The sequence below is a fragment of the Suncus etruscus genome, chromosome 14, assembly GCF_024139225.1.
Source record: "Suncus etruscus isolate mSunEtr1 chromosome 14, mSunEtr1.pri.cur, whole genome shotgun sequence".
In the NCBI taxonomy this organism is placed as follows: Eukaryota; Metazoa; Chordata; class Mammalia; order Eulipotyphla; family Soricidae; genus Suncus; species Suncus etruscus.
In genome coordinates this window covers 4121171-4143591 of record NC_064861.1, presented here as the reverse complement: position 1 = coordinate 4143591, position 22421 = coordinate 4121171, and the positions used below count along the sequence as shown (strand labels likewise).

The 22421-nt window shown below is 39.1% G+C and overlaps 1 protein-coding gene across 1 annotated transcript in view; it reads left to right on the top strand.

The window, feature by feature from the left end:
- The window catches only part of TBCK (TBC1 domain containing kinase), a 201886-nt gene that overhangs the window by 92542 nt on the left and 86923 nt on the right, over positions 1-22421 (top strand). Inside the window, exons 20-21 of the mRNA XM_049786875.1 lie at positions 2040-2076; positions 3791-3952. Of these exons, the coding sequence (XP_049642832.1) occupies positions 2040-2076; positions 3791-3952 (199 nt within the window). The remainder of the gene's footprint in view (positions 1-2039; positions 2077-3790; positions 3953-22421) is intronic.

The following is a 22421-nucleotide window of genomic DNA, read 5'->3' as shown; positions in this document are numbered from 1 at the left end:
CAAGTGACCTTCAAATATCCACTTTTCAACTCTTAAAATTAGATTTGGTTTTGATTTTTAGGTTTAGAATAAAGTGGTCAACTTTACCAAACATGCGCAATCATTCCTAAGTGTTTATTAAAATATATGTCATACAAACAGTAAAAAGTATTTTGTCCCTGACTCACTTTACATATGTGTCAGTTCTATGTTCATTTTAATAGAATGATTTTTCTCCTCATTTGGGATCATTTTTTCTCCCATTACAGTATTTTTATTGGATTGCAGTACTTATTGTTGCATATTGAATTTTTTGTACTCTTGAGCTTTACTTGAGTTTGAAGTTGAATAAATTTAGCAAATTTAGATCACTGATCATTTCAGGGTTGACTTTTTGGGCTTCCTAAGCTTCTTAAGCACTGATCAGCACAGCAGGGTTGCATATTTGCCCCCATTCTCAGGCGGCACCTATTTGATGAAGTGATAGTATGAAGTTCTCCTGACTTAGGGGTGATCAAGTTTTCCTACTAATTCTTTCAAATAGCTCCTTTTCCTCTCCTTCATATTCATAACTCTCCTCCTCAAGATACAGGAAAAAAACAACTCTTAGCAACCTACTGAAGTGGCTCAAATCCCTAATGAGAAATAACTGGCTCCCATCAGCAGGGTAGGGATAATTTCTCCTGAAATGGGTAGAAGCCATTTCCAAAGAAAAAGTTGAATAATATTGAAGAAATCATTCTGCTGGCTTTATTTTCATATTGACTTTGTCTAAGTTAAAATTTATTCTATCATTCTGTTTCCTAGAGTTTTTACTTCTTCACTATGAAGCCACATACCTTTGTATGCCCCATTCTTTCCAGTTGTTTTGTTGCTTATAATCACTATTAAAATTATCTCAGTGGAGAGCACGATTTTTATTGTGTAAATAGTACTCAGGTTTTAGTGTAGTATATAACAACCTATGATACTTTTTTGTTTGTTTATTTGTTTTGTTTTTTGTTTTTGGGTCACACCCAGCAGTGCTCAGGGGTTACTCCTGGCTCCACGCTCAGATATCACTCCATATGGGATGCCAGGATTTCGTCCTTCTGCATGAAAGGCAAACGCCTTACCTCCATGCTATCTCTCCGGCCCCCAGCCTATGATTCTTTACTTTTTTTTTTTTTTTGTTGTTGTTGTTGTTTTGGGGCCACACTCGGCAGTTCTTGGGGATAATTCCTGGCTCTGCACTCATGTTCTGGAGACCATATGGAAAGCTGGGGGCCAAAACCAGGTCCACTACATATGAAGCAAACACCCTACCTGCTGTACTCTCTCTCCAGATCCTATTTTGGACATTTTTAAAACATATTTTCTCAACATTATCAGATAATTTAATACTGGTGAGATTTATTAAAGTTTTAGGGACATTTTTGTACAGCCTGTGAAGTTTGCCCAGAACTCAGTGTCCAACTTTGTTTGCGTCCGGCACCAGTGGGTGTTTCCCGTGGTGAGATAAAAGATGTTCTCTGCAGTCATACTTCTCAGAAGGGTCGTGTGCCACTGTGTGCACCGGGCAAAACTGAGTATCAGTGGGAAATCTGGTGAACACATTGTTTTAATCAGTAGACTGTAAGAGGACACCCAGCTACTAACCCAAAACAAAGACTTCCCCCAACTCCCTCTTCCCCACAAACCTCTTCCTTTGATATGTAAGAGCTCACCGGGATCTGACTCACCCTCCCCTGCCTGGTTGAAATTGTATTAGAAAATCAAGAAAAGGAATGTGGCTTGGCCACTCAGTGATAACAGGAGGCCAACAGCAGACTGACTCCTTGACTTTCTCCTGACTGGATTAGTTAATTCATCCTTAACAGTCAAACTACCTGCTTCAGACCTGTCCTGCCTAGGGGAGGAAGTGCAGTGTATGGGGTGATTTCATAACGTGTGATTTATTCTACAGTAGACCACCACCTGGGGCTTTTTTTTTTAACTGACCAATTTCTTGGCAACTGTTCTAATAGTGTTGTTTCTTTTTTCTCCATTTCCTGTGCCCCTTTATTATTTCTCTCTCATAGCTCTATGCCATCCCCTGGTTTCTCACCATGTTTACTCGTAAGTATCATTTTCCATTTGATCTCTATTGTATCAGCACAAAAACAGAGCCATTCTTCCCCAATGTATTGTATTAGTAGAAGTGATACTGTGTAGAGTTAATTAAACAAGTATTCTTAGAGTTGGGAAGAAAATTTGTTTCCATGTTTTCACTGAGGAACATTGAAAAGTACTATTAAAAGTACTATTTGGGCTGGAGTGATAGCACGCTTGCTGTTGGGGCATTGCCTTACACAAAGCAGACCCAAGTTCGATCCCTGAATCACCTATACACCCAGGAGTGATTCCTGAGGACAGAACCAGGAGTAACCCCTGATAAGTACTGAAGTGGTCCAAAAAAAACAAACCAACCTCAGCAACAAAATAGAGTTCTATCTTACATGGTGTGGAAGTTACCAAATTTCTGCTCTTTTGCAAAAGAAATTAAAATCAGTTCTAGTGTTTTTATAGAGTTCTGGAAGTTAACTTTTATATGCAATGTAGACCTGACTTTCAGAGATTCTCTGAAAACTAGTATTTCTGTTATTTCCTAATTTAGAATCTCTGTAGAAATCAGATAGGTTATATCAGCATATAATATTGGATTCACTTACAAATATTAATAAGGTGAATGAACTGCTCGAATGTGTTTACGTGATGAGTCCAGTGACTAGAAAACATACCTTGTTTTAACCTGGAGACAAGGCCATAGTATTATAAACTGTTTTTTAAAAAATAGACAAATATTAGGAAACTGAGCCAGACTAGAATTTCTAAGTGTAAATTCAGATAGAAATTCCCCTGTCATTCAGTCAGAGAGCATTTATTTGCCTGGCATATGTGTAGCCCCAGGTTTGATTGTAGTACCATATGATCCCAAAATTATGCTGGGAGCAACCCTGGAGCACTGATTGAACCAGAAGTATAGCCTGAACACAGGAAGGTGTGGCCTCCAAACCAAGAAAAATAATAAGCCCAGGTCCAGAGAGATAATTCAGGGGTTAAGGCACTTGCCTTGCATGTAATCAACTTGACCCCAGTTCCATCCCTAGCATCACATATAGTCCCTTGAGCCCAATCAGTAGTGATCCCTGAGTGGCGTGGGTGCTCTCAATCTCCCATGCAATGTGAGAAGGCACAGCGATTTTTGGCAACTAGAACAGCAGTTTAGTGCCAGCAACCAGGGCTGCTATGCCAGGGCCTATGGTGCTCAGAATTAGCCTGACCACCCAGGTGGTACTCAGGAAACTCCAGGACATGCTCAGCCACAGGTGCTTGGGGGCTATGTGGTGCCAAGAATCAAAGAAGTGTCTGCCCCCTGCAAGACCATCATGCCTGTCCCTATACTCTGTCTACAGCACTCATTTTATATTATTTGGCAGAGGTTTGGGGGAGTAGTTTGACCCACCCCCAACAATATCCAGGCACTGACCCCAGCTCTGAAATTGGAGATCACTCTCAGCAGTGTCCTGTGGTGTATGCAGTACTGGAGATTAAGCCCAGGGCCTCCCAAGTGCAAGACAAGTTCTCTACCATAGAGCTGCATTCCCGCTCATCAGATTTTCAAAACAAGGAAGCTTTCAACAAAACTGAATAAATATTTCATTGTAAAGTGTGACAGATCTTTAAGCTTTCATCATAAGTCTTAGTAAAGTCACTTTGGTGGTGGTGTTTTTGTTGTTAATTGTGTTTTTCTTTTTTTGAAGGTTTTCATTAGTTTTCTGTCATTTTACAGATGTATTTCCTCTGCATAAGATCTTCCACCTCTGGGACACCTTGCTCCTTGGGAATTCCTCTTTCCCCTTCTGTATTGGAGTCGCCATTCTTCAGCAGCTACGGGACAGGCTCTTGGCCAATGGTTTTAATGAGTGTATCCTGCTCTTCTCTGACTTGCCAGGTACAGAGGTGGACAGAGTTGCTCGGTGACACTTAACTGTGACCTAATGAGACATCCTTACAGCATTTTGCAGAAATCATCACCAAGCCTTAGGAACCCACTCTGCTTTCATCTCCTCCTCCCTCCCTGGAATCCTGACCTTGACCACTTCCTCTTCTGCTGGCCCCACATTTGTAGATGCAATATTCAGTCACATGGGCTCGGGGTTCGCCTGCATGTCAGCAAAGAGCTGGGCCAGGAGCACGCACATCTTTCCCAGCCTAGGACAGCTCATTCATCTCCTGAGATACAATCATTAAAGGCCTCTCAGGTGGTTTTGGAGAGTCTGTGTTTATACAGAGCTGTGATTCTTATGGAACTTGGCTCTCTCCTGTCCCTACCTGCTTGCTCACAATTTGACAGTTGAAGGGAAGGGAAAGCTGTCCTTGTTGGATGATCAGTCCTACTGCAGGGGGATTATTCACCAGACCCAGTAAGATCAGCTATAGGGCACCGACATGGGAGCTGTCAGTCTAAGAACTAAATAGCTGGATATTTCAGGGTTGAAGTCTGGACTTAGCCACGGGCTAAGCTTTGTGGTGATTTGGGTAGGAAGGGGCAAATGGTTTTCAAGTACAAAAATTCTCCTTTCACATCATTTCATCAGCTCCATCCCTTCTGCTGTGTTTATTGCTGTCTATCACCTTTTCAGGCAAGCACACATGACTGTTGATAATAAATGTTTAAAGTTATCCTAGAGATTTATTTACTTGAAAACCAAAGACTAAAAGAACATTAACATTATATATTTATAAAACACTCTCAGGAGCAGGAAGAAACCTACTGCCAACATTGATGTTTATTTTCAGCAATGAACTGTACTGTACCATCCCTCTGTTGTTGAACATGATCAGCTTTAGAAGGAGATCGATACCAAAAATCCTTTTCTTTAAAGTGCCTCAAATTTAAAATATCGTAATCTTTTTAATCTTGTCAGCCTTCAAGTTAAAGTTTGTTTTATTTTGTGATTAGGGACTAGAGGGATAGTACAGTGAGGAGGACACTTGCTTTGTAAGCAGCCATACCAGGTTCAGTCCCCCGTACCTCAGATGGTGTCCTGAGCCCTGCCAAGAGTAAGCCCTGAGCACAGAGCCAGGAATCAGTCCTATGCACTGCCAGGTCTGGCCCAAGAGCAACTGAAAATTTTGTTGGATCTTACATGAAAGGATAATTCTTCTTAGTGTGTGTGAAAACTTTAAAAATCAAGTTATGTGTCTTTCTTATGTTCCTTTTGAAGTTGAACCAAAAGTCGAAGTCAGAGCTGACTTACAAACTGCAAATAGTACCTATGCCCTGTAGATGTTCTTCTGACCTTCCTCACATGCCGAAGTAAACAGAAGATGATTGATTAAGATTGAAATTTTTTCTGGTCAATGCTAATAATCTATATTTACTAGGACTTCTGATTAATTTTTCTAATAAGTACATTCAAGGACTTTCCAAGTTATACATAAATACTCCAGTTAGATAGTGATATTTTGCTCATTTGTTTATTAAAAGGAAACTCTTATCTCTGAAGTCAAAATCAGAAAATAAGTTTGTTTGAGCTCATAAGCTAAAAAGTGGAAGTTCTGCTCTTGAAACTAAGATGCCTATTATTGTGGGAGTTACCTTAATCTTGGTACCTTGATTCTGGCTTCTTATATCCTTGTTCACTCTAAGAAGAAGTTCATTAAGAAAATGAGAACGGGCCGGAGAGATACCACAGAGATAGGGCATTTCCTTGCATGCAGCCAACCTGGGAAGGGCCTGGGTTCGAATCCCAGCATCCCATATGGTCCCCCGAGCCTGCCAGGAGTGATTTCTAAGCACATAAACAGAAGTAACCCTTGAGCACTACTGGGTGTGGCCCATAAACAAAACAAAACTAAACAAAAGATGAAACTTTCATAAGGGCTCTCCAGAAAACATATTTATGTAAATGAGGTTTTTATTATTTTCTGTGGTCATTTTGGTTATTTTTGTTCTTAGATATTTGTTATAGTTTTTTTTGTGTGTGAGAGAGATCTTTAATTTATTGCAGGGCTAGATAGACATAACAACTATCTTGAACTCTTATGTACAGCTTTGTAAAACTATGGTTCTTTCATTTAAAAGGGGGAGTTAGTCACAAATGCAAACTCTTCTCTTAAAACATCTGAGTTTCACGTATAATCAAACAACACATTATTTGGGGGTGTCGTTAATCTAAAGAGCTATCTAAAAAGCTCAATCTAAAGAGCTATTTTTTTTTTTCATCATGCTGAATTCTTTTATTGTGTTTGATGTTTAAAAGTGCAGGGAAATATTTGGTCAGGGAAAGTGCTTCCAGTTTAGTATACAAAACTCAGAATGGGAGCTGGAGCAATAAGACTACAGGAAGGGTGTTTGTCTTGCATGCAGCTGACCGGGGTATAATTCCCGGCATCTTATATGGTCCCTGAAGCACATCCAGGAGTAATTCCTGAGCATTGAACCAGCACTAACACCGGGTATGGACCCAAAACTTAAAAATAAAAAATAAACTCAGAACATACCTTTTCTAAACATACCATCATGTGACATAAGATTAGAAAATATTTGAAAGAAGCAAGCTCTTTCCTATATCAGCTCTCAAAAGGATGGTTTCACTCGTTAGTCTATGGAGTCAGATCATATGGGCTTCAGAATATAGCCATGTAAACTGAGGAAATAGCTTAGCACTCCTCCACCTGATTTCTTTTTTTTTTTTTTCCTGGTTTTTGAGCCACACCCGGCAGTGCTCAGGGGTTACTTCTGGCTGTCTGCTCAGAAATAGCTCCTGGCAGGCACGGGGGACCATATGGGACACCGGGATTCGAACCAACCACCTTTGGTCCTGGATCGGCTGCTTGCAAGGCAAACGCCGCTGTGCTGTCTCTCCGGGTCCAAACCTGATTTCTTAACTGAAATTGTTTGATATGGTAATAGAACCTACATCTAATATGTGTTGGCTATCTAAACAAGGTCCCACAATGCTTGGCAAAGAGGAAAGGTGGCTCTTGTTGCCATGAATGTTGTCATAGTTTGCTTCTCTCCCTTTCTCCGCTCTATCAGGGTAACTTTTCATCTTAAGTAATAGAAATGTAGTCATCACCCAGTAGCTTTTTTATGAATCATTTAAATAGCTATCACCCATGTCGATTTATTTATCAGCATATCTGTTGGGAATTGCCAAAGAAATCTAATCAGTCTACTTTCAAAGTTGAATGCATAGTATTGCTCAGAAACAGCCAGAATGATGGAAAGAGAGAAATATGGGTTTGAGTCCTCACCTCACAACTAGCTGACTGTGTGAATTGGGAATTTCCAGAACAGTTCTCTTCTACGCAAGTAGTTCTATAGAGAGAAAATGATCCAAGTTCATATCCCAGCTCTGGCATTTGGTAGTTGTATGAACTTGGGTAGTTTTTCTTTGCACCTGAAAGAGATCCCTGTACATTATAAATGTTTCAGCAAGGTGGAAATAGTATTACTCTTCTTCAATTTAATGCCAGCTCCAGAAATAAATGCACTATGTACATGGTATAGAACCTGATAGAGTCTGCATAACTCTTTTTCATATTTTATTTTGTGTAAAGAGCATGTAATATTCGACTTTTGCAAGTTCCTTCTTAGTTCCTACCCTTTATATTAAGTTGAAGGTTTTTAAATCTTATGTGCTGTGGAAAAATACTATTTTTGCCAAAAGTTGTTCCATTGTCTGTCCTATTGCAGTGTAATGTGAAATTGCATTCCAAGGAAGTATAAGTGGTGGTAGAAAATGTTGCTGAAAGTTCTTAACTTACATTGATTGGTCTCTGTGTCATTTTAACAGTAGAGGAAATAACGTTGAGAGTAGTATATAGTACTTACTATAGTATCTATAGTTATATAGTTTCTTACAGGTCGTAAAGTAATGGCAGGGGATTGGCTCCTTTTGGTGTTGGATACAGGCTGATGCTCAAATTTCCAGATTCTTGCCCTTAACCTAATTGCAGAAGGAAGCCTGTTGCCTTTCACCTGGTTTTTCCTTACAATTCTGATGTAGGTCTTTACTAACATTTCTTAATCAGAGTTTTTGAGGATATGGCTGAGTAGTTTTCACAGTGAGTATAGTAATCTGAGTGAAGCTAAAGTAGTACTAGTCATTTTAGACTAGATTTCTAAAAGAGGAGATGGTTTCATTCTTCTTTTGGTTTGTGGATGCACTTCCACAGTAGTGCGAAATTAATATTTTTTTTTGTTTGTTTTTTGGGCCACACCCGGTAACGCTCAGGGGTTACTCCTGGCTATGTACTCAGAAGTTGCTCCTGGCTTGGGGGACCATATGGGACACCGGGGGATCGAACCGCGGTCCGTCCAAGGCTAGCGCAGGCAAGGCAGGCACCTTACCTTTAGCGCCACCGCCCGGCCCAAGAAATTAATATTTTTTGTGTTGATATGTGGTTGAAATAAATTCTAGAACAATATCGTTTATTCTCTGAGAATTTAATCCTTTTCCCATTTAGAGAAAGAAAGTTTTGGGGGAAAAATAGAACAAGGTACTAAAATATGCAACCTTTTGAAGTCCATCTCATTGTTTCCTGTTTTTACCCCTAGTTGGAACTGTAATAAATGTGAAAGAGAAATTCAGTTCCATTCAGAAAATTTTATCTATTTTTTTGTTTTGTTTTGTTTGTTTTGGTTTTTGGGTCACTCCCGGCAGCGTTCAGGGATTACTCCTGGCTCTATGCTCAGAAATAGCTCCTAGCAAGCTCTGGGACCATATGGGATGCTGGATTCAAACCACTGACCTGCATGCAAGGCAAATCTCTTACCTTCATACTATCTCTCTGGCCCCAATTTTATCCATTTTTTAAGTACTTTGGATGATTGCCACGCTGGAAAGGCAATAAAGAAGATCAATGAGAGAAGATCTAGTTTTCACTTAACAATGTCTTGCTTTTAACTTAGAGGTAAATATAAATGAAATAGGCTTTGTCATAATATTTACTTGTAAACTCCCATTGTAAACATTGGCTCAAGTTTTTAAACACTAGAAAACTTTAGCCAAGTACAAAGGGTGATAGGCAACAGGTGACTAATCTCTGACCTCATTATTAAATCAATCGTTATGATGGTGTTGAGTGCTGCACAAAGTGATGGAAGCTTATTACAGGAATGTGTCCACTGAACTGGATATTCGAGGTGATATTTGACATAAAAAAGTACCATGATGTATGAAGTAGAAAGAAGTTGTTCTTGCGACAGGAGGAATGCTCAGAAAAATCCTCAAGCAATTCGAGAAAGTAGAGGAGTTGGAGCAAAAAGGAACAAGGAAATAGATAAGAGAGTTGTATGAGTACTTGTGTGGAAAGTACTCAAGAGACATTTAAAGAAAAATATTTTGGGGGAAAATTTTCTATCTTTCCAAGTCTTTGAAAGAATGAGAAAACATCATTAGGTGCCAAAAGACGGGTAACTGTGGGGTCTGCTGATGCCCCAGCCGTACCACCAAGCATTAGAAGGATTCTTAACAGAGTGCTCTTTGGACGTCCTTGCAGTTTAAAGTTCCTGAATTATAGCCACACACAGAGCTGGTTGCTAATCTCTTCAAGAGAAGAGCAGTTTGCAGTGCACAGTTGTTTGGTGAGGATTTTGTGTTAGTAAGCCAAAATGATCTCAAATGCTTTACCTGAATTTTCCATGAACTATTCACATACCTTGCCTGCTGCTTGTAAGCTAAGTTATGTGATATTAATGCATGTATAAGTGAAGCTTCCTGAATTGTTGAAGGACAATAATAATGGAAAATCACTACGAAGAGTTTAGCAAAAGTTGTCCTCTCCCCAGCATATCCGTGAAAAAGTTAGCTATTAACATTAAGATGTAGGCAGAATATTAAATTCTTACATCTTCAAAACTTGCCAACATTGGAGAAGAGTAATGTGTCTTATTAACATGATGGCATGCTCACTAAAATAAAAGCTGTGGAAATTTACTTTTGAAATATTAGATTATATATGTTGCATATGTTTGGGGGGAAAAATTGCATTTTCTTGTGGAGGAGGGGGGATTTAAATGCAGATATTTAGACTACATTAACTTCCCAAGGTTCAAACAAGTATTCATGAGAAATTTAATTCCTATGCAATGATTGGTACAAAGTCAAATTGATAAAGAATTTTGGGGAGCCAGAACCTTTTTCCTGTAGCCTAGATTTCTCCTATGACCTACTGTAGCTCTTGAGCTCGCCACTAAACTTGTAATATGTAAATTGTTTCTAAATGAGAAGGCTCTGTGTAGAGAAGTTTAATAAAAATAAGATTGGGGCCAGAGAGATAGCATGGAGGTAGGGTGTTTGCCTTGCATGCAGAAGGATGACGGTTCGAATCCCAGCATCCCATATGGCCCTTCAGGCCTGCCAGGAGCAATTTCTGAGCGTAGAGCCAGTAGTAACCTCTGAGCGCTGCCGAGTGTGACCCAAAAACCAAAAAGTAAAATAAAATAAATAAATAATAATAATAATATGAATGTTATCAGAATCTTCTATTTACCTGGAAAATTTGATGGTAGTAACACAACTACCTTACCTAAAGACTTCAGGATATAATAAGGTAGGATTTTTGTTGTTGTTGTTTATTTTGATGTCACATTCACCTGTTACTCCTGGTTTTGTTCTTAGGGATCATTCACAGCTGGGCTTGAGGGACCATATGGAATGCAGGGCATCAAGTCCTGGTCAGATGAATGCAAGGCAAATGCCCTCCCCTCTGTACTATTTCTCCTGCCCCAGAAATTACCCACTTTATGCCTGTGTAATTAACCATATTTGTTTCAAGATGTCAGTGATGGAATTTATTTTGGTCTTATAGTGTTTATTCATAGAAACACCTAAAATATACCAAGAGCTTTTCACTTTTGCAATTTATTACAAGTAGCCAACCTCAAAAGCCATTAAAAGTTAGAAAGTATATTGGGGCTGAAGCAATAGCACAATGGTAGGGCATTTCCCTTGCATGCGGCTGACCCAGGACGGACCTGGGTTCGATCCCTGGCTTCCCATATGATCCCCCGAGCCAGGAGCTATTCCTGAGCGCATAGCCAGGAGTAACCCCTGAGCATCACTGGGTGTAGCCCAAAAATAAAAAACAAAAACAAAACAAAACAACAAAAAAAGAAAGTAAAAGAAAGTGTATTAAAAATTCCCCCACAGATACTGCTACCAGATATACACATGAAACCCTAATCTAGCAGACTTATCTTACCACTTACAAATACTGCACCATCTGAAATTTATGCTTAATAACCAAATGGGACTCATGGATTTCAGTTTATTTTTCTCTTAGTCTTGCATCTCTCCATAAAAGTCAAAGTCATATATGGTGCTTTCTGTCTTAAATAATGATCTTCAGCCAAGTAAGAAATAATCTTTAGAGAGCAGTGAGTGTGAGTCAAAACAAAACAAAGAAACTAGTAGACTACAAAAATGATTAGGATGTTGTTTCTATAGGATTGTATAGCATCAAGAAATCAAGAAAATAACTAGGGGCTGGAGAGATAGCATAGCGGTTAAGCGATAGCACAGCTGCCCTGGGACAGACCCAGGTTCAATTCCCGGCATCCCATATGGTCCCCCAAGCCTACCAGGAGCGATTTCTGAGTGCAGAGCCAGGAGTAACCCCTGAGCGCTGCTGGGTGTGCCACCCCCTCAAAAAAAAAAAAAAAGGAAGGAAGTTGGGAGGGAAGAAGGAGGGAAGGAAAGGAGGGAGGGCGGAAGGAAGAAAATAACTATAATTTTGTTTTATTATACAAAATGACTTTAATTACTTTGAAAACTGAAACCATTTTAATCCTTCAATAGAAACAGTAGTTTATGGGTCATGTGAAAATGATAATTGAACTTAAAGACAAGTTTCTTATTTGCAAAAAGATCAGACTTCTGTCTTGTTTCTGTTTTACTGTCGAACAGCTGCCTTGTCTCTGTGTCTCTACCTCCTCAGCTGCTAAATGATAGACAATTCTGTTTAAATATCCATATAGCCATCATGCTTATTGCATTTTCTCTTTATTTTTCACTTTATTGTAAGCATTAAGCAGCAGAGATGATAGATGCTTAGAAAAGTGCCAGTAATTGCATACATCTATCATGGTTTGAAAGTGCATTTGGGTAGGAACCCAGGAATATATTATGCCACCCTACCCTCCTTAGACCATATAACCATGGGTGTTGTTTTTTAAAAAATAATTTTATTCAGTCGGAAAACAAATAGTTTTGATTTTCTAGTAGAAATACTGTATGTGCATTTATTTTGGCCCTGGACATTCTTGTGTAATTGTGTGATTATCAGAAGGCAATCTTGGTACCGTATAACTATAGTTTATATTTCTAACTTGGGTTATCTTAATTATATGAAACCTTACCTCAGCTATAATTAGTCACTTGAGAGACTTGTTCATCAGTTTCTTAATTTTTTGGTAAAGGAATTCAATTGCAGTCTTAGAATCAGCCAGGTTTGGAATTCAGTGGAATATCAAACCTTTGATCTAGTCCTATAATTTTGACTAAGGTGAGAAGCAGAACCCAGAAAACGGTGGGAAGTAGATGTGGTGCTCACAAGAACTAGTGTGTTTGTTTTTAAGACACTGGTTTTTATATGTGTTAACTTTGAACATGTTAAAAAATGTTTGTGGAACATCTAGATTGAGAAGCTGAAGAGATTTTGGGTGTGTAGATGGCAAATATCAATTGAAGATTGAACAGTGACAGGAGTGATCTCTAAGTGCAGAATCAGGAGTAAGCCCCCAAGTCCAGCCAGGTGTGGCCCCAAACCCTAAGTAAATCGTCTCATCTCTTCATTTGAGTAAGCCCTGATTTGTAGTTGCCACTTGCATCCTCAATGTCATTTGTCTTCCCTTTGCAAGGTCATTTCTTTTTTTGTTTGTTTGTTTTTGGGTCACATCCGGCAATGCTCAGGGGTTACTCTTGGCTCTACGCTCAGAAATCGCTCCTGGCAGGCACGGGGGACCATATGGGATGCCGGGATTCCAACCACTGTCCTTCTTCATGCAAGGCAAACGCGCTACCTCCATGCTATCTCTCCGGCCCCACAAGGTCATTTCTATCTGCCCTTCCTCATTCTGCTTCTGTGTCCCCTACTCACTCTTCAGAGTGAGTCTTATCCAGGAGCCTTGGGAGCTGTGGCCTTTTCACCTCTTGTTACCCAAAAGAAAACTGATTGTGTTTTACTCTTTTGAAACTATTTCAGCATTTCTGAGAGAGATGATAGTAATGGGTGAGGATAAAGAAATTGATCTTTAATAAAATTAACTATCTCTGAGTTACAAAGTCCCACATGGAGTTTGGAATGAAACCTGGAAACCGATTTAATCCAAATAACTCACACTTTTTTTTTTGGGGGGGGGGGGCACATCCAGCGGTGCTCTGTAACCCAGGGGTTACTCCTGGCTCTGCACTCAGAAACCACTCCTGGCAGACTCAGGGAACCATATGGATGCCAGGGATTGAACCCGGGTCTCTCCCAGGTTAGCCGCATGCAAAACAAATGCACAACCACTGTGCTATTGCCCCAGCAATTGTGATCTTACAGAGTCCTTCATAGCTGAATTTCAGATATAAAATGAGTCAGGGCCCTTCCCACCACCTTGTCAACTTTCCTCCACCAATGGACACGAGTGCATCCAGTCTCACCACCCTTTGCCTCGTGGCCTGCCAGTCTAACAGGCCCCTTTGAGTTTAGATTGTTAAAGTTTAGATTCCTTGATTTGGCTTAGGTTTTTAGTTCTGTCCTCATTTATTTTTTCACCAATGCATCTGAGACCACTTAACCCCTGACCCCCAACCTTTCTTTATTCCTTTCCTCTTAGTTTTATAGAAAAATGCAGGAATATGGGGCCGACAAGGTGGCACTAGAGGTAAGGTGTCTGCCTTGCAAGCGCTAGCCAAGGATCAGGACCAAGGTTCGATCCCCTGGCGTCGGTGCCCCCAAGCCAGGGGCAATTTCTGAGTGCTTAGCCAGGAGTAACCCCTGAGCATCAAATGGGTGTGGCCCGAAAAAAAAAAAAAAAAGAAAAGTGCAGGAATACATGGTAAAGTAGTTGTGTCCCAGGCAGGAGCCCCAATTTAAAAGGTAAAAGATAAAAAATACAATAATTAATAAAAAAGGTATGGGCATGGCAAGGGTTTTTGTTTTGTTCTTGTCTTGTTTTCCTTTGTTTTGCATAGGCACAGCAGAATATGGGGAAAATAGAAAGGAAAAAAGGGTTAAATGAAGGGAAATAACATCAAGGCTGAGCAAGTGAGGGCTAGAAAAGAATTGGTAAGGTGGTAAGCGAAGGGGGAAGGATGGGTGTTATATTATGGGCAAAGACAATATACAACATAGACATTATGTATATCACAGACTGACGTTAGACATACATTGAGGTGGCTAACACAAACATTCATGTGCACACATAGACAGACACTGGGGATTGATCCATGAGTTACAATTGAAAAGATTACCCAGGTGAAATTAGTCAGAACACTTGAAAAATATAAAGCTGGGGGCCGGAGAGACAGTATGGAGGTAGGGCATTTGCCTTGCATGCAGAAGGATGGTGGTTTGAATCCCGGCATCCCATTATTGTCCCCCGAGCCTGCCAGGAGCGATTTCTGAGTGTAGAGCCAGGAGTAACCTCTGAGCACTGCCAGTTGTGACCCAAAAACAAACTATATATATATATATAAAGCCGGCAAGTTGGTTGTAAAGGTTTTCCATTTTCTAAGCCAATCACATTGGCAAGGGTAAACTTTACTGAAGAAAGGCTTCCTGGGTTAGACTGTGTATAGAGCCTTCTTAAAAACAATCATAATTTCCAACTTAAAAAACTAAATGATATGGTAGTAGGCACTGTAAGAGGAGTCTTCGCTATGAAGAATCATCTAGAGCGCTGGTCGGCGACCTTTTTTTTCAACGGAACCAAATCTCGCCAAAACCACGATTGAAATTTATTTTGAGAGCCACATTTTTGGGTTTTTTTTTTGTTTTGTTTTGTTTTGTTTTTTGTTTGTTTGTTTGTTTGTTTGTTTGTTTTGGCAGTGCTCAGGGGCTACTCCTGGCTCTATGCTCAGAAATCGCTCCTGGCAGGCTCAGGGGACCATATGGGATGCCGGGATTCGAACCATGAGAGGCAAACGCCTTATCTCCATGCTATCTCTCCGGCCCTGAGAGTCACATTTTTAAAACTGAAAATACATAAGATGGTACACTGTTTTTAGTTTCAATAAGTTTTTATTGAGAATATTCTGCATGCAAGTATCCACATAGGTCGGGAGGATACAAATAACAACTAATACAACAGAAACTTTAGAACGTTATTATTTATCGATAATGTTAAATTCCATAAAATTTCCCTTACAATGTAGAGAAAATTACATCCTCATAATTACTGACAAAGTCACAAACACTCATGTGAACATTGACCTTGCATTTCCTTGGATAGTTTGAGTAAGTCAGGTTTGTGTGTTGTTTTTAATTTAGGCACGATTTCAGGTTCTCATCGATGAGACATCTCAATTTACTCTTGATAAGATTCATGCTTGAAAATGATGGTTCGCATAAATATGTAGACCCGAACAAGGAAAGAACAGCAAATGCTAGCTTTTTTAGTTGATTATGTGAGTCAGGAATACTATTCCAGGTGTTAAAAATCAACATATCTTCCTTCTCCAGGTCTTTCAAAGCAGACCACTTGTGCTGTAAACTAAGTTTACATTTGTTTCTCCAGTCTTTCTAAATTAGCACAAAGACTTTTAAATTTCAAGCTCCACAGTTCTTTGTTTTTTAAATCCAGAAATTGCATTTCAAAGTTGCCAATGTTGATATTAAAGGGCATGTTGATATTACAGTGGCATCCAGAGGTTTTTTTTAACAAAGGCCAACGTCATTTGCTGTTTCTGAAATCCTGAAACCTCTTGAGAAAAACTTCCCTCATATTTAAAAGTGCTGTTTTAAAATAGATAATGTCAACATCAGAATTATTTTCTTTTTTTTTTTTTTTTTGGTTTTTGGGCCACACCCGGCGGTGCTCAGGGGTTACTCCTGGCTGTCTGCTCAGAAATAGCTCCTGGCAGGCACAGGGGACCATATGGAACACCGGGATTCAAACCAACCACCTTTGGTCCTGGATCGGCTGCTTGCAAGGCAAACGCCGCTGTGCTATCTCTCTGGGCCCAGAATTATTTTCTTGGCAGTGTTTCAAAAGGCTTGGAAAGTGAATCAAATTTTCTCTGTCAAAATCTTGAGCAAAAACAGATAATTTGTTTTCAAACGAAATAACTTATTCTAACATCGAAAAAATTGTGTTTCCTTACCCCGGTAGTTAATGATTAAGCTGATTTAGATGTGAAGTAACATCCACCATGAAATACAGTTTTTGAATCCACTGATCGTTAATTCTGGATAGTGAACACCCTTCTCAAGGAAAATGCTTTGATTTCTGATAATAAGGAAGCAAAACGTTTCCTCTTGATAACCAAAATGTGCTAAAATTTGAAATCCTACAATATGGGGATGAAGCAGGTAAAAGAGAAAAACCTTTTAACAATCTTTATAAGCAAGAACAGTGTTCCAGAGAAAAGTAGTGATTTCACTGAAAGGAAAAAATCTATTGACCCTTTAGTGTGTGCTGCAAGAAACCAAACTAAAATACACACAAAAACAAAAACAGCACTTTGTTAAAAGCATATGATATATCATAAAGGAATTATGATAGGGTGCCTGAAACATTTTAAAAATATTTTTATTTAAGCATATTTGTTACGAAATTATTCATACTTGAGTTTCAGTCATACAACGTACACCACCCTTCACCAGTGCACTTTCCCCACCACCAATGTCCCTTGTTTCCTTCCCCTTCACCCTCCTCTGCCTATGTCAGGGGCAGGCATTTTGCTTTTTTCTCTCTATCTCTCTTTTCCTTTATGACACTGAGGTTTGCAAAATTTCCTTATGACACCATGGTTTGCAATATTGTTAATTAAAGGGTACCATGCATGTCACTTATCCATTTTCAGCATCCAGTTCTTGTCTAGAGTGATATGTTCCATCTATCGATGTCATAATGTACCTTTCTCTATTCTAATTGAACTCACCACTTTTTATGGCAAGCTTCCTATCATGGACTAGTCCTCCTGTCCCTCATCCCTATTTTCTCTAGATATTATTACCATATTGCCATTTATTATTCTTATATGCCACAAATGATTATTCTGTGTCTACACCTCTCCTTCTGACTCATTTTACTCAGAATAATAATCTGATGTGTTGATGTATGTACAGATGGTGCACTGTGCATGACTCATTGTTTTTGTGTAATCACAAGAAACAGAAGTTGCATACCCATACATTGTATCCACTGGATGATAGACTGTATGATAGACTGGATTAAAAAAAAAAAAAAAAACTCCCTGCTGAACTAAACTCTGTGACAGATGACACAGTAAAGAAATTTGTGAAATTCACAATTGTGATCAAATCCATGCTATTTACCACCCTGGGTGAAAGTATGGATGCCCACTACTAGCATCTTCTCCATGAAGAAGTGAAGTGGCTGTTCAGGGGAAGGGTGTTCTCTCGCCTTGTTGGCAAGAGGGAAGAAGTAGTGCAGTTCCTGTGAGAGCAGAACTCTGACTTTTAACAGCCCCAGTTGGACAAGGAATGGGTAGCTAAGCTTGTGTATTTGGCAGACATTGTTCATTTTCTCTATGAACTTAATATTTCTCTGCAGGGGAGTTTCACAAGTAGTTTTTACAGTGAGACATAAGATGGATGTGTTCAAAAAAGAATCTGATTCTGGGATAGCTGTGTCTAAGAAGGAGATATTGAAATGTTTCCACTCTTGCAAAAATTTCTGATTGGCACTTACATTATACAGAAAGTCATAATAAATATGAAAAACAGCATTTAAGGGCAATAGCTCACAACTTTAATCATGAGTACTCTGAGCATGAGAATCCATGGAAAAGAAAACTCTGGGTTGAGAATCCCTTCATGGAAGATGCCCACTCTTGTGCAAAATAAAATATGATTTTTAAGAGGCACTGTATTTCTAAACCCCACCCAACCTGGTCTGAAGAAGCAAGTTAGCAGGAAAGAAATAATAAACCAAGCTAGCCAGGAAAGGATGATCATGGAGTCCACAGCCTTTTACCTTGTACTCTCTGCCTCAAGCCCAAAAAGCTAAAACACCTCTTTACTAAAACCAATTCCCAATACCAGGAGGCTTCTGGTCAAGAGAAAGAGACAAAAGTACATATTCAGTGGACTTTTACATATCAGAGGAAGAGGTTTAAGAAAGGATGCCATTGGGGGAACACCTTGTTTAGGGTTGATACTGGGTATCATCTTACACTCTTGGAGCCAGCCGCAGGGGCTGCACATAGGGCGCCCTGGCACACAGAAGAGCCAAATTAAAAGTGTAAAGAGCCACATGTGGCTCGCGAGCCGCAGGCTGCCGACCACTGATCTAGAGGGCCTTGAGCATCCAGATTCCTTTCCCAAAAGCAAACTAAAATTATGAGCATTGTGGTATAATGGTAAGCTACCTGAAATTGAAAACAAATTACAATAACATACACAATGAATGAGCTCTGTAGCAGGAGTTTTGGGCATACAGTTGCTTAATCCATTGTTATCTGTGGACATAAACATTAGATTATGTTAGTAGGCATAATCAAGTAGAAAATGAGTGGATTAGAATTTTTGTCATGACATCTTAAAGAGCACTGTCTTCTGAGTATAGACTATATTATACAGTTAATATAGCATATTTTATCTTTATATATCTTTATATTTATAGTATAGTATTGCAGTGTGGAACTAGGGCGACCAACCTATATCTCCAAATATCACTGTGGACAAAAAGATCAAGGAATTATTATAGACATAGTAAAATTAAGTCATTAAAATTTTTTTTTTGGTTTTGGGGTCACACCCAGCAGCACCTTACCTCCATGCTATCTCTCCGGCCCCACATTAAAACTTCTTTTTCTTTTTTTTTTTTTGTTTTTGTTTTTGTTTTTGTTTATTTGGGCTACACCCGGCGGTGCTCAGGGGTTACTCCTGGCTGTCTGCTCAGAAATAGCTCCTGGCAGGCACGGTGGACCATATGGGACACCGGGATTCGAACCAACCACCTTTGGTCCTGGATCAGCTGCTTGCAAGGCAAACACCGCTGTGCTATCTCTCCGGGCCCCACATTAAAACTTCTTTTTTTTTTTTTTTTAACATTAAAACTTCTTATAGGGAGCATTGTAGTGGGAGTTCATGGCTTCCAAATGCATTCTTCATCGATTTCTGTGGATATAAGCATTATAACATTATTATAGATATCTACAAAAAGTTATTACAAAAAGACTGGACACTTGCTCGATCTAAACAGTTGTGTCCATTTATTTTAACTTTTTAAATTCTATTTATCTAGTGATTTATTTTACAAATAAAATAAAAAAAAAAAATAGAATGATCCCAGGGTCCTGGGAAATAGATCAAAGTGCTAGAGCCCAAGGTTTGCAGGCGGACCCACGGCTTCTTTTTTTTTTTTTTTTTTTTTTTGATGGGAGAGTTTAGTCCATTGACCTTTAAAGAAACTAGTTAGGGGCTGGACTGGTGGCACAGTGGTAGAGCATTTGCCTTGCACGTGGCTGACCCAGGATGGATGCAGGTTCGATTCTCAGAATCCCATATGATCCCCCAAGCCTGCCAGGAACATTTTTTGAGCACAGAACCATGAGTAACCCCAGAATGCTTCCTGGTATGGCAAAATAAATAAATAAAAATAAACTGTTGACAGAAAGGGCTGTTGTGCCATCATATTGTGTAGTGTTATTGTTATTACAATTGGGGATTTGGTTCGTGTAATTGCCCTTTGAGTAATTCATTTAGGGTCAGTTTGGTTAGCGCATATATTGCAAGTTCTTTTTTGAGAATTTTTGTTTTTGTTTTTGTTTTTTGTTTTTTGTTTTTCAGGCCGCACCCTTTGATGCTCAGGGCTTACTTCTGGCTAAGCGCTCAGAAATTGCCCCTGGCTTGGGGACCATTTGGGATGACGCTGGGGGATCGAACAGTCCTTCCTTGGCTAGCGCTTGCAAGGCAGACACCTTACCTCTAGCGCCACCTCACCGGATCCTTTTGAGAATATTTTTAATCCTCCCTCCCATGTAAATGAGAGTTTTACTGGGTAGTGGACTCAGATTGAAAGTGCTTTTATTCAATAGTTTAAATATGTCATTCCACTCTTTGCTTTGCCTGGTTTGTTTCATATGGAAGATCTGGTTTGATGCTTATGTTTTTCCTTTATAATACAGGTTTTTCTTTTCCCTTCTCAAAGGAAGAGTCCATCTCTCTCTTTGTTTTTTTGCCATTTGGATTACTAAATGTCTTGGTGTTGTTCTGTTAGAGTTTATTTTGTTTGGCACTCTTTTTGCCTCTTGGATTTGAAAAGAAACCTTTTTCTGAAGGGTGGAGAAGTTCTCTGCTATTATCTCCCTCACTACTTGATGTTCCCTTTCCCATTTTCTTCCCTTTCTGGTATTCCTATAATTCAGAGATTAATTCTCTTGTCTTTGTTCATTAAGCACCTTACATTTTCTTCCAGTATTTTTGTCTCTCCTTTCTTTTAATCACTACTGGCTTGTCATTTGGCTTCAGGTTTTTCTATGCAATTCTCCACCTGTTTAATTCTTCTATTATGATTTGTTAACATTTTTTTTAGTTCCTTAGGTTCCATTTGTATGGATTATCTCTTCTGAAAGAGTTCTTCTTTGAGTTGGTTAAATGATTCATCTATAGATTTCTAAATTTTTCAGATTAATGACTCCTTGATTTCTATTGTAAACCACTAAGTGTTGATTTTAGGTCCTCATATATAAGGGTCAGGTGTTTGGGTAGACTAGAAATTTGCCAGGATTTCTCTCTATATTCCCCACAGTAAATGTCTTCCTTAGCTTCTCCATTGATCTTTGCATTTAGTAGTTTGGTTTAAGGTTGTTTAAGAAAGTGATCTATTGGATTGTTTGTATGAAATGTGGCTCGAGGTATATCTTCTTTGGAGGTTATTTTTCTAAACTAGCAAGGTTGTCTAAGTATGATAAAAATATTGCATGCTAGTTTATTGATTTGTTTAGCAAGGTTTGAGCTATATATATATATATATATATATATATATATATATATATACATATATATATTTTTTTGTGTTCTTTAATTTTTTGGGGTTTTTTTGTCTTTGTTTTTGTTTTTTTGGTTTTTGGGTCACACCCGGTGGTGCTCAGGGGTTCCTCCTGGCTGTCTGCTCAGAAATAGCTCTTGGCAGGCACGGGGGACCATATGGGACACCGGGATTCAAACCAACCACCTTTGGTCCTGGATTGGCTGCTTGCAAGGCAAATGCCGCTGTGCTATCTCTCCGGGCCATATATATATATATATATATATATATATATATATATATATATATATATATATATATATATATATATATATATATATATATATATATATTTTTTTTTTTTTTTAAAGAAAGAAGTAATAGATCCAATCTGCCAGGAACTCTAGGATATAAATTGAAATGACTTTGGTTTGGGAAAAGGAGGGCTGATGGGAAAAGGGGGGATTTTAGTAATGCCACTGGAACCCAGAAGAAGGCTGAGGGAAGGCTGGAATGAAGGCTCTGTTCATGCTTCCTGGAGGGGATTAGGGCTGGAGTTTCCCTAATCCTGCCCACACACATCCTTAATGTCCCCAGGGGACAAAGGATCAGCAATGGCTTTGGGACCCAGAAGGAAGCTGAGAAAAGACACAAAGAGAGAAACCAGTTTGAGTTTGGTGGAAGGGATTAAGACGTGAGGTTCCTTATTCCCTTCCATACACAAATCTAGCTGGCCCCAAAGGGCAGACAATCAGTGATGGCACTGGAACCCAGAAGGAGGCTGAAGGAAGGCTGGAAAGAAGACCTGTTCACACTTGGTCTTGTCTTCCTTTGTATTCTCTTGCCAGCAGCGCTTAAATTTTATATCTGCTCTTGACAAATTTGCAAGACAAAGGAGACATGCTGAATTGAAATGATAACAGATTTTCACCATTTTCATATCTTTTATAAATAGAAGTATAAAATATCAGTATTTTATAAATAAGTATTCTCTTCTGGAAATCATGAATTAATACAAGTCTTTTGCCTGCCCAGGTTCAAATTCCACCGTCTTTCCCCATGGTCTCTATTTAACCATGAAAAAAGTGAAAATATTATTTGAGTAAATGAGGTAGCTTCTTAAATGAGGAGATTATGTTTTCAACATCCCCCTGGCTCTCAACCTTACTCCCCAGCTTGCTGGGACCATGTATAGGATTTCTGCTGCTCATTTTTTTTGGTCCTTGGGCATTTCGTAAATTAATAGATTTCGTTAAAGCTC